The sequence below is a fragment of the Oryctolagus cuniculus genome, chromosome 12 (genome assembly GCF_051225735.1).
Source record: "Oryctolagus cuniculus isolate XC-2025 breed Fujian yellow rabbit chromosome 12, ASM5122573v1, whole genome shotgun sequence".
Lineage (NCBI taxonomy): Eukaryota > Metazoa > Chordata > Mammalia > Lagomorpha > Leporidae > Oryctolagus > Oryctolagus cuniculus.
In genome coordinates, this window is record NC_142878.1 from 9,757,738 (window position 1) to 9,775,057 (window position 17,320).

Below are 17,320 nucleotides of genomic sequence, written 5' to 3' on the forward strand. Positions count from 1 at the left end.
CACCATAGGGAGGCAGACTGGCCCTCTGTTCTCTTTCGTGTGAAACAACTCTTACTACTTCTACATGCACATAAATAAAATATCAACTTGGAGAAACTCAGAGCAGCCGTTCAAGTCCATCTCTTCTAGGCCCCACTCCTGGTTCACATGACACAGGACAGGAAAGACGGCCACTGCCACTGCACGAGGGACGCTGGGACAAGTGCAGAACCACCTATGTGCATAAACATAGCAGGTGCACGCCTGCCCCCACACACACACTTGGCGAGCTGAGCCGCCTTTCAGGACCGAGCCCTTCCGTGGTAAGCAAAGGCCAGGGCCATCTGCACGCATGGACACAGGCGGAGCAGGGGGCCGGAGGGCTCAGTCCCTCTCTGTGCAAACAAGAAAGAGCTGGCCCTGTTCTCCTCCGCCTGAGGATTAGAGCATCCCCCATCCCCACGGCACTCTGGCCGAGGGGGCGGTGGCTTCCAGGAACAGAAGCAGGGCGATGCCTCCATGGGCACCTGGGGACTGGATTGAGCCCCTCGGAAGGGAGAGCCGTGGCGCTGCCTCTAGTAGTTTTCAGAGACGTCTTCGGGGCAGTGGGGAATGCAAAGCAATCCAAGCCGGTCCCACCCAGATGGGGATTAAACAAAGAGCTTCCTGCTGTCTGCTAGCTGCCCGTTTGGCACCCGTGGAGGGGCCAGCCGAGGACAAAGCTGTCAGGAGGAGGAACGACTTCGGAGAATCTGAGCTGGGTCAAGCCTCACCTGGAGCCCCGCCTCCTGCAGTCCTGGGCAGCTCCATGGGCCCAAGTCCCCGACAGCTCTGGTGTATAAGCCGTAAGAGCTCCGTCACTTCCAACCAAACGAATCCGGATGGATAGGAATCCCGAGTCCTGACTGTGTTTTTCCCGGTACAGGTCAAGCAGCCATGCCCTGCAATTCTCAGCTTTTCTCGGATTTTGCAATATGAGCAAAGACTTGGCCAGCTCAGCATCCCTAATCCAGAAACCTGAAACCCCTCGTGCTCCAAACTCTGGAGAGCAGCAAGTTTCAGATTTGGAAAACATTTGGGACTTTGGAGTATGAATGTTCAACCTACGCAAAGGGCTTCGAAAGGTTTGTGGCACAATGAAATTTAAAAATAGTATGCATTTCCATGACCTTCCTGAAGACGCCTCATATCTATACAATTAGCGCACAGGCAAACGTCGGTGTACGTTAGCAACACGATTTCTGAGGAGCCACAGCATCCTCCAAAGCCCGAGACTGTAGTCTACAGGAGAAGCAAGCCCACCAGCAAACAGCTGCAGTAACTGCGTCCAAACAGTCACAGAACTCCAACTACGACACCCACACTTCAGAGCACCACCGCCTCGTTCCAAGGAGCTCACGACGCGACGCTCACGTGCGGGATCCCTACTCTGAGGACACTTGCGGCAGAGAGTCTTCTACTTGATCAGCCACACGCGACACCCACCCCAGGGGAGGAGAAAAACACCCAGACTCTGCCTGAACACCACAAAGCTGGCGACGGGAAGATTCTGAACCAAATCTGAATGGAGACATTGAGCGGAAAGACAAAAAGTTTGGAAGTCCAACCCACCACTTAAAAACCGAAGACCACTTCAAGATAGCCAAAACACCAAACTCTCACCAAAAAAAAAAAAAAAAAAAAGGCTTGCACACTGCACACTTTCATGCCAAGTTCCAACCTGGAGTCCTGTTTTATGGACCAGTTTATAAGGTCTTAAAAATAAAGAGCTAGAAGGCAAGAGGAGCAGCCTGTCCCCCCACCAGGAGCCCCCGGACGGCTGCAGGTACAAGCTGAGTGTCACCAAGGGAAGGAGGCAGCTCCTTCTCTGTAAAACACCCCCTGCCCCAGACAATACCGGGCTCACCCACACGCAGCTCCCGCGTAGACAGAGAGGCTCCTGAGGGAAGAGGGGGTGCCAGGCTCCCCCTGCCTCTGGCCACGTCCAAGGTGAGCCAAACACAAGGTCAACCACACAGAGAACAGGTTCCCACGGGAAACCTCGGGTTAATCTGATTACACTTGCTAGGAAGCGTCAACCACGGGTTCTGCAGGAGCCTCAGCAAGTTAATTTTCCTGACTTCTAAATGCCCAGTGGTTGAAACCTAATCCAAACTGCACGAGGCCTAATGGACTTATCAGCTAAGCCTGTCAAACGGCCAAGGCGTCCTTCTCAGCTCGGCAACAACAGGCGCCAAGTATCTCCTGCGAAGCAAGAGAACCAGGAGCAGAGATCCCTGTCCTGTGGCTGCGATGCCACCCGGTGCAGAGCCAGACTCTGGCGCCACCTTAAAGACGCACTGCTGCACCTCTCCGCGCGCTGCTGCGAGGCCTGGGCAGGGACTTAGCGAAGCAGCTTCGGGAATTTCTCTCTGCAGCCTTGCACGGCTGCTCTCGTTTTACCTCAGTTGCCATAGCATGCACCCAACCCTCGGTTCTTTTTAATTATTATTTTATCTAACGCACTAAACAAGCCATCAAAAGGGTGCCCCGAAACCAGCCTGAGGGACAGAAGTGCAAACACAGGAACCCTCGCTGTCCCCTCCAAAGGTGGACGGCAGCCATGAGACGAAACTCCCGTCTCATCTGCACGCACACCCGTTCCTGCGTTCAGGGAAGCACTGGGGACCGCTGGCTTGGGTGGAGGAAGAGGAGGAGGCAGGCTCAGCTCCAGGCCCTGGGGAAGGATCTCACCCACTCCCACAGGCACCCACCCCGGGCTCTGTGCTCATCAGCAGTCCTCAGCACAGGGCTTCCAACAGCAGCTGGGGGTGCTGTCACATCAGTGCACACAGGCGGGAGGAGCGGACAGCCCCCTGCTGATGTCCTAGCCAAATCCTCTTGCCTCGGACCCCAGTGTCCAGGTCAACAGCAAGATCATAGGGGACAAGGCCACTGAGACTGCACCCTGACGTCAACCAGCCAGCCAGCCCTAGCAAGACCTCTGCTCCCCGGACTGCCTGCTTTTCCTTAGGAGTAACGCTATGCCAGGGTCCATCTGCCCCGCACTATGTCAGGGTGCAGAGAGGAACAGATTACTCCTGCCCCAGTCTGGTACCTCCTCACCCACAGCCGAGGCTACAGGGAGGCTGAGCCGTGACCAGGCTGAGCTGCAAGCCTTGTTTATACGCAAGGTTATTCCACGCTCATGACAGAATCAGCGCTTCTCCAAGGTCACGGAAATGCCACACTGAGACCTGCTACCTCTGCGTGCAGACAGCTCCTGACACCACAAAAGGTCAGGGCGGGGTCGCGAGATCTGCTAGGAGGAAGTTAGCCTGTGAGCACGGGGTGATCCCACTTTCTGGGGGGCACTCGCAGGCAGACAGCTGTGACACGGCACCACGAAGGGCCCTTCAGCACCTGCAGCTGCTCAAACAAGCGCAGGACGTAAACGCCTGGATTCCCCACTCTACGCTGCGTCACAGAATCGGCTTTAAAAACACCGATGCCCTGGGGCTGGCGCTGCGGCGCAGAGGGCTAAGCCACCACTGTGACACCAGCGTCCCACAGCCGAGCATCGGCTGGTTCGAGCCCTGGCTGCTCCGCTTCTGATCCACCTTCCTGCTAACGCACCCGAGAGGCAGTGGAGGATAACCCGAGTGCCTGGGCCCCAGCACCACAGCGGAGACTTTTTTGGCCTGGCCCCGACCTGGTCATTGCAGCCATTTGAGTAGTGACCTAGCAGATGGAACATCAATCTCTCTCCATCTCTCTCCCCCCCTCCCTCTATGGCTGTGCCTTTACAACGAGTGAGTAAATCTCAAACAGGACACGCTGACACCCAGTCACCACCCTGACACCCAGTCACCACCCAGACCAGTCACATCTGGGTCTTAGGGGAAGGTCACGGTGCGGCACTTTTTTTTTTTTTTTTTGACAGGCAGAGTTAGACAGTGAGAGAGAGAGAGAGAAAGGTCTTCCTTTTCCATTGCTTCACCCCCCAAAATGGCCTCTACAGCTGGTGTGCTGCGCTGATCCGAAGCCAGGAGCCAGGTGCTTCCTTCTGGTCTCCCATGCGGGTGCAGGGCCCGAGGACCTGGGCCATCCTCCACTGCCTTCCCGGGCCACAGCAGAGAGCTGGCCTGGAAGAGGAGCAACCGGGGCAGGATCCAGCACCCCAACCGGGACTAGAACCCGGTGTGCCGGCGCTGCAGGCGGAGGATTAGCCTAGTGAGCTGCAGCGCCAGCCAGTATAGCACTTTTTAAACACAACAGCGAGAGGGAGGCTATGAAGCTACAGAGGACCAGCCCAAGCCCGGAGTTTCCAATTCTGACTCTGACCCGAGTGGTACCTTTCTACCAGGTTTCCAGGAGATGCTAATGCTGCAACCCAGAGACCTGCTCTGAGAACCGCTACAGTGATTCGTGGGGAGCCACAGCCAGGGCACAGAAGACACCTCGGTCACCAAGAGATGGCAGGGGCGACGTGGTCCCTAGTGTTGCGGTAGCCGTCTCCATTTGCCCACGGTGAGGTTCGCACGACACAGTGATCACCACACACAACCGCGTGGGAAGTCCGATCTGGAGCCCAGGACCTCGGGGCACGACACAGTGATCACCACACACGACCGCGTGGGAAGTCCGATCTGGAGCCCAGGACTTCAGGGCACTTGGGACCAAAAGCTGCCAACTGTGCGTGCGCTCTCAGCCGGCCAAGCACTCGCCCAGACTCACCTGTTAGTACCTTGCAGAACCGCCCAGGTGCCTGGGCCCCGGTGGACCATGTGCGCCTGATCAGATGTTCTCGTCCGCTGAATGGGCCCCAGGAGCTGTTGAGGGGCCGCAGCAGCACCTGCTCATGCCCCAGCTGGATGAGGCCGACCTGCCCAGAAAGGAGAGAACAGGGCGTCGGTCACGCTCACGGCACCCGCCCTGGGCGGCAAGGCCACCTCCCCGCGGGCTCCCCCACAGCCAGGCTCTCGTCTCTGCCAACTGCTTAGACTTGCCTGAGCCCAAGAGCGAGTCTGGGTGACTGGAAGACAGCCCCCCGAGCCGTTGTGCTGAGGGGCAGGGGACAGGGACAAGGAGGGGAGGGGCGCAGAAAGCGCGAGGGAGATGTGCTCCAGGAAGGAACCAGGCATGGTTCTGCACCAAAAAACCATACCATTTCTCTTGCACAACACGCGTGAACTGCCCCATACAACAGCACCCACCACCCACCATTTGAAGTTTTCAGAAAGGCGGACAACTTCATTATCAACTGCTTCTAACTGTGCTTTTATTGACTTGAAAGGCAGAGTTAGAGAGCGGGAGAGACGGAAAAGATCTTCCATCGCTGGTTCGCTCTCTAAACAGCTGCAACAGTTGGAGTTGGGCCAGGCAGAAGCCAGGAGACAGGGAGGTCTCCCACGGGGCTACAGGGGCCCACGCACTTGGGCCACCTTCTGCTGCTCGCCCAGGCCATAGCAGAGAGCTGGACCAAAGTGGAGCAGCTGGCACCCGAACCAGCGCCCACATGGGAGGCCAGCACTCCAGGCCGCGGCTTAACCTGCTACACCACAACCCGGGCCCTCTTAAAATTATTTTAGAAATCATCCTTCGAAAGGACCACTTAAGGAAGTAACCCCAAGATTCTGAGGAACGCACGTCAGCCATGTGGATGCTCAGAACTAAATACAGACACAAGGAGGCCAGTCAGACTTGTAATCGTTTTATGATAGGATATTTCCCCTTTTCCCCCCCAGAACTTGTAGTGTTTAAGAGAACTTGGCAGAGCATCTCATGGATTAGACCAGTGATTCTAGTTTAAAGTCTATCATTCTCTAGACTTGTGATTGCAAAATCGCGCTGGGTTTATAAGCAGTATTAAAATATATGAGAACTTAAGACTTCCCATGTTTATGAAACTGAGAGTTTATAAGAATTACTAGGTTCTTGTGAAAGGTTTGTATTTTTAATTAGACAACCAAAGAACTTGAAAATAAAACTGAATATGCTAAATTGCTAATGGCAGTTTTAAAAGTCATGACTCACCAAATTTGTGAATGGAGACAAACAGTGTTCAGCGTTGCCCTGGAAGTGATTACAGGCGTGGCTAAGACGCCACTTGGGATGCCCGCATGCCTACTGAGGGCCTGGGCTCGATCCAGGCTCCCCTTCAGCGCATGCACACCTGGGAGGCAGCAGGTGACGGCTCACGTAGCTGAGTCCCTGCCACCCACATGGGAGACCCAGACTGCGTTCCAGGCTCCTGGCTTCAGCCTGGCCCCGCGGTCAGCTGCTGTGGGCACTTGGGGTGCCAACCAGCAGGTGGAAGATCTCTTTCAAATAATTTTTTTAAAAATTAATTTTAAAAAATGTTAAAGGGGCCAGCGCTGTGGTGCGCTAGGTTGATCCTCCACCTGCAGTGCCGGCATCCCATACGGGTGCCGGTTCTAGTCCCGGCTGCTCCTCTTCCAATCTGTCTCTCTGCTGAGGCCTGGGAAAGCAGTGGAGGATGGCCCAAGTGCTTGGACCCCTGCATCTGCATGAGAGACCAGGAAGAAGCTCAGATCGGCGCAGCTCCGACCTTTGTGGCCATTTGGGGAGTGAACCAGCGGATGGAAGACCTTTCTCTCTGTCTCTCTCTCTCTGTAAGTCTACCTGTCAAATAAATAAATAAAATCTTTTTTAAAAAATGTTAGAGTGTTTGCAAAAGCTTGCTAGATACAATTTATATACTAAAGGAAAATACTGAAAACTAGGATTTTTGGCACTTTAACAAAGTCATTTTTTTTTTGACAGGCAGAGTGGACAGTGTGTGTGTGAGAGAGAGAGAGAGAGAGAGAGAGAGAAAGGTCTTCCTTTTTTCCATTGATTCAGCCCCCAATGGCCACTGCAGCCGGCGCGCTGCGTTGATCCACAGCCAGGAGCCAGGTGCTTCTCCTGGTCTCCCACGTGGGTGCAGGGCCCAAGGACTTGGGCCATCCTCCACTGCACTCCCTGGCCACAGCAGAGAGCTGGCCTGGAAGAGGAGCAACTGGGACAGAATCCGGTGCCCCGAACAGGACTAGAACCCGGGGTGCTGGCACCGCAGGCGGAGGATTAGCCTATTGAGCTGCGGCTCCGGCCAACAGAGCGCATATTAACATGTATACACATTCTCTCTCGTCACATGGAGTCAATGCCGGCATCATTAAAGCAATCTGCCCTCCTTGGCCAGGACACCTGCTGCCAGCTTCCCTGGACGGGAGTGAACAGAACAAGGCAACCCACCCACCCCCCAGGGACCCGGCGTGCTGGCTGGGGAGGACGCCCGTGTGCACTGCTCCAAGCAGTCAACACCCCCTCCCCGGGCGTGACAGTCCCAGGCCACCTGTGCTCACTGTCAGCAATGGGGCGGATCGGTCCCAGGAGGTCAGGAAGAGCCTGCCTTCTCTACGTCTTGCACTGTCTCGTCTCTAGAGCCACAGCATACACAGCCAGAGGTTCTCGAACCCTGGCATGCACCAAAGCCCCCTGGGGCCGTGGGTGAGACCGAATATTGCCCGTTTCCAGCAAGGGCCCACCCACACAGGTGCTGCAGGGCAAGGGACCACGGGGTGCGCAGCACTGCCCTCAGCATAGCATAGCCATCCCCTCCCCACCCCCACAAGGAGCTTGCTGACACGGTGCAACCCGGAACCCTCCGTGTCCTGGGACGACACGCCGGGACCAGCCCTCTTGGAAAGGGAATGAGATCAACCAGGAAGATCACCCCCAACCTCTCCTCCCCACGGCACGGGGGCATGAGACCATACCCACAGCTCTAAGCACCAGGTTTCCGTTTCATCAGAACTTGAGCCAAGAACTCAGATTTTACTGCCCAAATAAAACTGCCTCCAAGTGGCAGCGCTGACCCGAGGGAGGGCGAGGCTTCCTTCCTTCCCTCGGCTAGGAAGTGGGACTGGGATGCCTCCCCTCCACGCTCCAGGACACAAAAGGGGTGGAGGGCGGCAGTGGGGGTGTTTGCTGGGCTCCACGGGGAGTGCAGGAGCCCACGGGCAGGTGACGGCAGGCAGGGAGCCCCGCGCCCCTCTCCCTGGGGGCTGGACCCTCCAGGACACCCGCAGCTACGGGTCACTGCAGGAGCTGGCCACTGCTTCAGTCTCTGGTGGGCATTACCAAGCCCCTCTACAAGAGGCATGCGCTCCAGTGTCAGCGTGTCAGGCGGTGTAATCACACCCATGCCCAGCGAGGGTCCCCGGGGACAAGTCTTCCCCCATGAGGCCTTTCCTGGCGGAGGTCCCACACATTGCTGACACCCATTCAAGGAAAATAGCCGCACTGGTGGGAGAGATGTGTGGGGTGCTGGAACGTTCGCTCCCTGGCCACCGCATGCCCCCTTGGCGCCTGAGCTTGAAGCAGGCATCTGGGCAGGACTGGCACCCAGGAGGCGGGGTCTGTGCAAAGCCCCCACCCTGAGGGGCGCCGGGCTGCAGTCTCGCTGAGCTGGCTTTCCTGGAGCTCTCTCACATGCATGGGGTGCACACAGCACCAGGGATAGAATGTCCGGTTGAAGGCAGCCACACATGTCTTACACACATGTGCACATGTGTGCACACACGCAATCTCACCCAAAGCACCTGCCGGCCTTGTCACTCTCTCCTTGACCTCCCCTCCCCTGGTTACAGAACACCTTCCCAGCCCAGCAGTCGATTCCTTTTGGAGGGGATCAGAATCGTTTCTGATGCCACATCACAGTTCCTCCAACGGGAGCGGGCTGCCAGGGTGCCCCAGCGCAGTGGCTCTCGCCACCGGCTGCATCCTGGCATCATTCTGGAGCTCTGAGAACTCCAGATGCCCGGCACACCCCTGGCCTCCGGCACAGAAACAGGCACTGGCCCACTCGGAGATCCCAACGCACAGCCAGGGGCAGCCACCACTGCCCTGGCTCTCAGCTGGACGCAGGAGAACCTGGTGGCCTACTGTTCTGACCCTAGTGTCTGAAGGCCCCCAGAACTGGAAGTTCCTGCACGGTGCGCATCTGTCCACAGCCCTGGCTTCTAGCCCCTCGCCACCACGTGGCCTAGAGAGCTGGGCAGGGCTGCTTGGGTTTGTGTGGGACCCTCGGTCCCCAGGGACACCAGGAAGTGAGCCCTGGGGAAAGGCTCCTCCCAGGCCCCCCTCCCCCACCCCCAGAGGCTGCCGGGGTTGCAGTGAGGGGAGCAGCCTGCAGAGACCTAGCAACACAGAGGCGGCAGCAGACAGGGCCGGCAGCCCCGAGCCGCCTGGCCTTGGGGATACGATAATGTGCCTCTCCCTTTAAAGAGAAATCTGGAGTTTTGCAAGACACAAACGCTACAGCAGAAGGCTGGCCCTCCAACCGCCGGGAGGGGCCCTGCCTCCCCCAGAAGCAGCTCTCCCTGCAGCGGGTGGGTCCGGGGCTGCTCCGAACGTCAGCACGACGTCTCGGCCTAACAGGAAACGCACTGAAGACGCTGGACGGAAAGGCACTCCCATATACGTTCTGCAACTCAAGACGGACACTCCTTGGAGGAGACGAAGCCACTGGACTCTGCTGGGTCCCACAAGACCCCCCACGGCAGCCCGGTGCCCAGGGAGCCCGCCCTGCCTGGAGCTTGCTAGCCAGAGCAGGTCCCAGCCACCTCCCTGCACACAGGTGGTTGCAGAGGGCTGGGCCTACGGGCTGCTGCCACGGGGAAGGCAGGCGGGCTTCCGCCCCTCCTGCAGGAGCAGCATTCCCCGCCCAAGGCACCTCTGTAAACTGGAGACGCCCACACCGACACTGGTCTCCTCCCCTAGGGACCAGAGGGCCACTCGCTGCAGCGTCTCCCCTTACGGACCCCTGCACCGAGGCAGCCGGGCACACAGAGCAGCCGGTCCTCCTTCCTTAGCATGCCCACCTCTGCCAGCCGAGGCTCGAGCCTGGGCACCAGGCACCCCCAAACGCCCCTCCCTTCCCTCTCATCTCCCACACTGCTCAGCAGGTCTCCCCCAGCCTCCTCCGCTATGCCCAGCCTGCAGGCCTCAGAGCCCACCGCATTCCCCGGGAACCTGTGGCAAGGGACGTTCCCTCAGCCCTGCTCCATCAGAACACTGGCAGGGCAGAGGCCTGCGACCAGTGTACCGAGCCCTGACGCCAGCTCGCAGCTGAGAAAGCTGCGCCAGGATCAAACTCCACACGCCCTGGGTGGGCTCCCGGGCTCTGCCCTACCTGACCTGCACACTTGGCTGGCTTGTCCACCTGCCTCCAGCCCCCGAAACAACCCTACCCCATCCCACAGCTGACTCCCGCATCCCTCACCTTGGGAGCACCTGGCCGGGGAGACCTGCCGTGGCTCCCCCTCCCTAAAACCCGACGGACTCCAGCCCCCTTTGCCACCTCAGTCCAGCCCCCGGAGCCTGTCCTTCCTTCCAGCCACCCACGGGCTCCGGCACACCTTGCTTCCCTCGCGGATGGGGCCCACCTCTCTGAGCCTCGCCAGGAGCCCAGCAGGGCATCCTGCGGCCCCGCAGGTGCAGACAATAACCTGTGCCTGCAGGCAACAGGCTGACAACCTGCGTTCAATGCCTTCGCACGGAGGGCTCTCAGGGGGCGACTTCCCACCTTCTCATCCTCTGTGCTATCAGCAGCCACGCGAGGCTGCTCGCATTCAGCCCACCTGGGAGAGAAGTGACTCGCTCAGGATACCAGCCCTGTGGCCGTGCAGTTCCAGCTCCTAGGGAACGAGGGTGTGGCTGTGCATGTGTGTGCAGGGCACAGGAGTGCGCACACCCTGAGAGGTCAGCCAGTGTCTGCAAGAGCAGCCCCCGTGGCACACACCCGAGGCCGGACAGCTGCAGGATCTCAGAGCTCAGGAAATGCGCTCCAAGAATGCAATCAGTCTTCGACGCCTTGCTCAGGTCATCCTCCCAGTGTGCACTTCTTGTTTCTAAATGCTGCCAACGAAACACAAGTTCAAAGTGGAGAAATCCACTTACAGGCCCGAGGTCAGGCTCAAGGGCAGCGGCGTGGAAGCAAGCCGGAGCCTGGCGTCCTGAGAGGTGTGGGCCTGGCTCTGCGGAGCTGCAGCGGGGAGGAGGAGCCAGCAAAGCCCGCGGGCCACAGGGGACGAAGGGCGTGGAGAAGCCGCCACGGGGCCACGGGGCCACGGGGCCACGCTTTAATCCCCCCACGCGCCGCACCTGCCTCTGCCTTGGGCGCCCTCTGTGGTTTCCTTCCACGACACCCTGAAGGTGCTTTCTGTCCTCCAGATGCGATCATTCTTCTGCAACATGAAGCAGTCGTGCCCCCCCCCCCCGCCCGCCCAGCCCCAGGTGCCTCCACAGCCTCCGAGCGCCGCTGAGGCTGGTCCTGCTCCGCGGCATGGGATCACGTGGTGCCGCTGTGAAGCTGGGCGCCCTCTCCGCCTTGGGGTTCATCACAGGAGCCGCGGCCGAGCAGGCCGCGCCCCAGCCGCGTCCAGTCTCGCCTGCACCACGCTTCTCTCTCCCATAAAAGAGGGGTGCGTCCAAAAGGAGGCGGCACGCAGAGCCTGAGCAGAAGCAGCACTACAGATGAGGTGACAGCCACGTGCTGGCCAGGCTGGCTGGGCCACCACGTTGTCCCCCTGTGAGAGCCCAGTGCTACGTGGCCACGGCTCCGGCAGGGGCCGCAAGCGGGGGTCCCTGGGCTCCACTCAGTGCCCCTGGTGTGGCCTGGACAACGGACGTGGCTCCTCCAGCTCCTTGGTGGCCTCTGTCGGCCCCAACAGCTCACATGCAGCGTGCCCCTGGCTGGAGCCTGCTGAGTGGGCATCTGGGAGCCGCGGTCTCTGTGAAAGGACAGGTGCGCTCGGCGGACCAGACCCGACGGACGGCAGTGGCCTCCCGGCCGCTCCTCTCGGCTCACTCTCCCTGAAACAAGCCTTGCCCCCACCCGGACGAGCCACACCACACGGGGTCCTCTCAGCCCCTGAAGAGCCATCTGTGCTGCCCCTCCACCCGTGAACTTGAACTTGGAACACTTCTCAGCCCTTCAGCACCTGGGCCCGCTGATCGCAGGTCCACAGGCCCAGCAGGAGTGGAAGGACCTTTCTCCCGGGCCTGTGCTCACTGCGTTGGTATCGTACACGCAGAGAAACCTGCGCTGTGTCAGGAGACTCCCTGAAGTGCACACGACATGAAGACATGTAAACAGAGAACAGTGCACACGGGGACGTGGCCATCTCTGAAAATCCGAGAAGTGGAGCTGCACAGCGTTTCAAGACAAGATAGAAAAGATGCCAGGGGCCCACGCCTCTGCCCGCCTATGCCTCACACCCTGCAAACAGCCAAACAGCTAACAGACGCCAGACCTCCCGGAGATGAACCGCACGGGCGCCACGCGCTGCGGGCCAGAGCCTGTGTTCCCCCTGCTAAGCCACCCTGGACACGTCCGACACGGCGGGACTCACCAACAATTACGATGACGCTCACCACCCAGCGAGCGAGAGGCTCCGTCGAGCGCGGCCACATCCGTCTGTTGATATACGGTCCATGACAGTGCTGAGTTGTCGTGACAAACACCGTATGGCCCGCAGAGCCTCAAATATTTACGCTCTGATCCGAAAGGGAGAAGCGGGCCAGCCCCTGAGGCGTGTCAAGTCTTCAGACTCAAGGGGGCTTCTGAAACGGCCCAGCCCCCAAAATCCACCGACTGGACACTGCTCGGTGCTGAGCCTGTCCTGGGCTACCTGGGCTGAGAACCTCAATCCGCGACCACTCGGGGAGCCCAAGTTCCTGCGCAACCAGGGGGTCCACTCCAAGCCAGCCCACCATCGCTCCCCGCCCGCCTCCGGCCCTGTGTGTACTTAGGGAGACCAGCAGCCGAAGTCCAGCTCACACCAGCGGGGTGAACAGGCAGACTAAACACCGGCAGCGTCTGCTCACGCAGGAATCTAACAGCTGAACTCCTGGAGGTCCCCCGGCAACTGGCACCGGGCGCAATCAGCCTCTTGGCTGGGTTCCTTTGTCTACAGCACAGCGCCCTCACATGGTGCCGCAGGGAAGGGCAGCTGTCCCGGGAACACCAGGGCCTGCACCCAGGGAGGATTTTTAAATCGGCGTTATCCACATCTCCACCCTGGCCTCCTCCACGGATCGCTCCCCGCTGGAAACTTTACACCACGAAATATAAACTCTGACCTCTACAGAAACTCACTAAACCGCAGCAAATGGGATTCAGATGTTACCATGTGATCTAGACTTTAAACACTCTGGCAAAAACAGGAAAAATGATGTGGGCTTCCAGTCCCTCCCAGAACATGATACAGCCTTGACCCGAGCCTGCAGCAATGGGGCCTCTCTCAGGCCTCCTCGCCCACCGCCCACGAGCCCTGCCCTGTGCCACCGCAGCTCCCGCCAGGGCTACAGTCTCACCAAAGCGGATCACCCCCTAGTCAGGACTCACAACCATCCCAAAAGGAGCAGTTGGCTGATCCTAGGAACCAGCCAGTGTCTCCCCCCTCCCCGCCCCCACAGAGCTGGGAAGAAACAGCCTCCCATAAAGCTTGAACCCTGGGGCTTCCCAGGTTCTGTCTGCAGCAGATACAAAGGGCAAGGCCTGGAGAATGCTAGATGTGGCACCAGATAAGGGGAGGTGGCTGGGAGTCTGGGCCAGGGCAGACACAAAGCCCTATCAGAAACTGGTTCCCCTGGGGGAGTGAGACAGCCCCTGCTTTCAGCTCTGTGCTGATACCAGGCTTTGCAAGGGTGGCCCATCTGCCGGCCATGTGTGCTCCCTGGAGGCCGCGCGGGAGAAGCTGAGGAGGCTTTGGCTGGGCACCAGGGTAGCCAAGTGATGGAGCGACAGCATGGGCAGGACCACAGCCCAGGAGCCCTCCAGGCCAAGGACAACCTGTCACGGGGCTGCCGGTGCAGCACAGCAGGGTCCGGGGTCTGCAGTGGGGTGGCCGCCAAACACCTGCCCACCGTGTAAAGAGGTGAGGCCCCGACAGCCCCGCCTCTCCCGTTCTTTCAACTTAGAAAAAGAGACCTGTCACCTCTCTGGGACCGCCTCCCCCAGACCCTTGGCCAGGTGCCAAAGACTCAAGGGGTCAAGCCAGGAGGTACACCCAGCACCGCCCAACTCCACGACCAACAACAGACTAGCCATACACATCCCACGCAAGTGGTCCCCTTGACACGCACACACCTGTGCACACGCGGTGTTCTCGACACCTGGACTAGCTCAGCCCCCTGGGCAACCCCAGCACGCGGAGGCCATCAGACGCCCGCCCTCCTGCCCCGCAGGCTCACGGCCCCTCCAGAGGTTGGTAGGGAAGAGCATCGCTCACTTCGGGCCCCTAGACCCCCGTTGAGACCCCCACCCCGGGCCTCCCAAAGGCCCCTACTGGCAGACGAGGGGAGGGGACGGGATGGGGGGAGGCTGGGGCAGTACCAGGCCGCCGGCGGCGCCGCAGGCGCTGAGCGAGACCAGGGAGCTGGGGTGGCCGAGCACGCGGCCGGAGTAGAAGCACAGGTCGGCCGGGCGTCCGCCGCGCCGGGTCGCGCCCGCCTCCTCCACCTCGAAGCCTCGGGATAGGAAGCGCACGTCCCGGCGCAGCTGCAGGTACAGGTCGCGCCCGAAGGCCGGCAGGTGCAGCAGCAGGGCGCGCTCCCCGGGCCGGGGGCGCGGGGCTGCTGGGGCCGTGCGGGGGCGCCGCCGCCGTCGGGGTCCCGCGGCGCCGGGCAGCGACAGCAGGTGCACGTCGTCCGGGCGCACCCGCCGAGGCAGCACCACCTCCACGTCGGCGGCCGCGTCGCCGACAGCTGCGGGAGAGAGGACAGGCGTCAGCGCCCTGGCGACGGCCCGCCCCCGTCCTCGGCCTCCCGCCAGGCCCCCCCCCGCCCGGGCCGGGGCCGGACACTGCGACCCGCAGCGGGCGGCCCCTGCCTGCCCTCCCCGCGCGCCACCCGGACCGAGTCCCCGGCGTGCCCGCCCGCCCGCCCCGGGCGCTGTCAGCCATCCGAGCCCCGGCAGCGGCCAGAGGCGGCGGCGGGAGACGGGCCGCTACCTGTGCCCGAGTCCAGCCCCCAGAGCAGCAGCAGCAGCAGGGGCAGGACGAGAGGAGGCAGCAGGGCGCCGTCGCACATGGTACTCGGCACCCGCGGCCCCGGCCGCGGCGGCGGAGCGGGAGCGCGCGAGGCGGCGGCGGCGGCGGCGGCGGCGGCGCCAGCCCAAGTGCAGCCCCGCAGCCTTCGGAAAAAGTAATCAGCGCTGCGGACAAACCCAACGCGGTCCGGCCCGAGCCCCGCCCCCTGCCCGGGACGCGGGCGGGGATTGGGCGCGCGCCGGCGTCCGCCCCGCCCCCTCCCCGCCCATTGGCCAGCGCGGGTGGAAGCCGCAGTGCGTGGTTAGGTTGTAAGCACTTTCTTACACGTGGTTTCTGGGCAGTAGCGCGGCCGCGGCGCCAGGGGGCGTGCGCGAGCCGACTGGGGCCGCGCGATGTGGACGCGGCGGGGTTGAATTCGGGCCGCTGCTCCGAGAGGGTCGTGGTGCGGGAAGTCGTCCCTGAGCCGGCGTCGCGGGAACGCGAGCCGGAGATCGCCCCGGCCAAGCGGCTTGCTCTGAGAAAGCATGTCTGCCGCCGCGGGCTCTGTGCGGGGCTGGGGGCGCACCTGAGCTTGCACCTGATGGCTGCGAGGTCCGCAAACCCTCACACCTGCGCAGGGCCCGGGCGCGAGCGCCCCTCGCGTGCGTGGGGGCGGACGCTGGCAGCCCTGCGAGCCACACGAGCGGCGGACGGTGCCGGACCGGCCGCAGCCGCCGCACGGCCTCTCCACGCAGGCAGCCCCTCCTGGACCTCTGTGTCCCAGGCCTCGGAATCCCAATCCCGTGGCCGAAGCGTCAGCGGGGCCCGGGGCGCGGGACGCCCTGTGGGCGGGCGGGGGTACTCGCGCTGCCCCAGGCCGCCCCCTCCGGCTCCGGCCGGGCTCGGGCCGCTGCGCCCCCTCCCGGTGTCCAGCAGGCAGCCCAGGGCAGCGGGAGAGGCCGCAATGGCCCAGGGCGGCCACACTGTGCCCAGGACAGTCTCCTCTGCCTCGGGGGTCAGCGGGCGAGCTGCGGTCCGAGCGCCGCCCCTGCGGTTCCGTCCTGGCGCTGTCAGGTCCCGGAGCATCAGGGGCACAGCCACTGTGCGGGACCCCGGGCCTGGCCAGGGGGGCGGGGGGGGGTCGAAAACCGCCCACCCCCAGCGCCTCACAAAGCAAAGCCCCGCAGCAGGCTGACTGTGCACCGATGGGCGGACGCCGTGAGCACGCGGATCCCGGACTGAAACCAAGGTCAGCGGTGGAGTTAGCAATCGGTGCGAATACGCGTACAGAATGACATATATATATAGTTGGCTACTTCACAAAGTTTGTGGAAAGCGCGATTCAAAGGTAGGTTTGGTGCAAACGGCTTTGGAATCTACAGATTTTTCATTTGTGCTTCCGTGAGCCCTGGGAGACCCCCCCATCCACACACCCAGGGCCATGCACACACGCACACACGCACGTGCACGGATACAGATGAGGGTATGTGAAGCGAAATCCAAGAGCAGCCGGGGGATAGGCAGCTCTCTTGGGGTCGCTGTTCTTTTCCTGTTACATTGTGTGCCAGGGAAAGAAGCCACGCCTATTACATTGTGTGCCAGGGAAAGAAGCCGCGTCGGGACAGCTGCTGCCTCTCGCCGTGTGTGTTGGGCCCTGAGACTGTGGCTCGAGCCACAAAGGGAGCCGAAGGCGGGGCCACACCTGGCCCTCAGCTGGGCCCCGCCCCCGGGCCCATGTCTCCCCCGCCCCGCCCCCGGGCACTGCGCAAGTCCCTGTTACCTTTGTCACAGTCGGTCTGGATCTGCCCAAGCAGTGCTGCCTTGGCCAGAGCCCTGTCCACACAGCCAGGCCAGCAACATCACCACTGCTGGTCCACCTCCTCATCCTCTGACCAGGGCGGGAGGCAACAGTGACAGCCGATGCTCACGGTGCCAGTGAGGGCCTTAGGGGACGGCGCGAGTCCCTCCCAGGGCAGCCCCTAGTGACCAGCCTTCCGCTCTGCCTCCTCAAGGCCCCACCGCCCCAACACCACCACACTAAGGACCCCACGTCCAGCACGGGACACAAACAGTACCCAGCATTAGCAGTCAGCAGAGGGACGGGGCTTCCGGCTGGGTCGTGTGCTGGGTGGGAACCAGCGACTGAGCCCCGAGTCACTCGCGAAGCCCTGTGGAAAGGACACCAGTTTTCCAGAACCAGCTGGCCTGTCGCCGTGGCGGGGGGGGGGGAGGGGCAGATCCTCCAGCCTTGGGCAAGCCTGGGGTGACTTCAACCTCCGGCCTCTGCATCTGTCCCTGACATGATGAGCAGAGACTGGCCGTTC

General features: G+C 61.4%; 1 protein-coding gene across 2 annotated transcripts in view; it reads right to left on the minus strand.

Moving 5' to 3' along the window:
* ADAMTS17 (ADAM metallopeptidase with thrombospondin type 1 motif 17) overlaps positions 1-15,151 on the minus strand; it is a 269,013-nt gene extending 253,862 nt beyond the window's left edge. Inside the window, exons 1-3 of one of the 2 annotated variants that reach the window (XM_051822951.3) lie at positions 14,979-15,151; positions 14,363-14,733; positions 4,696-4,843 (exon numbers count right to left, since the gene is read on the minus strand). In XM_051822951.3, the coding sequence (XP_051678911.3) occupies positions 4,696-4,843; positions 14,363-14,733; positions 14,979-15,057 (598 nt within the window). In that variant the 5' untranslated portion in view covers positions 15,058-15,151. Of the gene's footprint in view, positions 1-4,695; positions 4,844-12,377; positions 12,705-14,362; positions 14,734-14,978 lie in introns of those variants that run through there. The other variant, XM_089311139.1, reaches the window with a different exon arrangement.
* Positions 15,152-17,320: the final 2,169 nt, after the last annotated feature.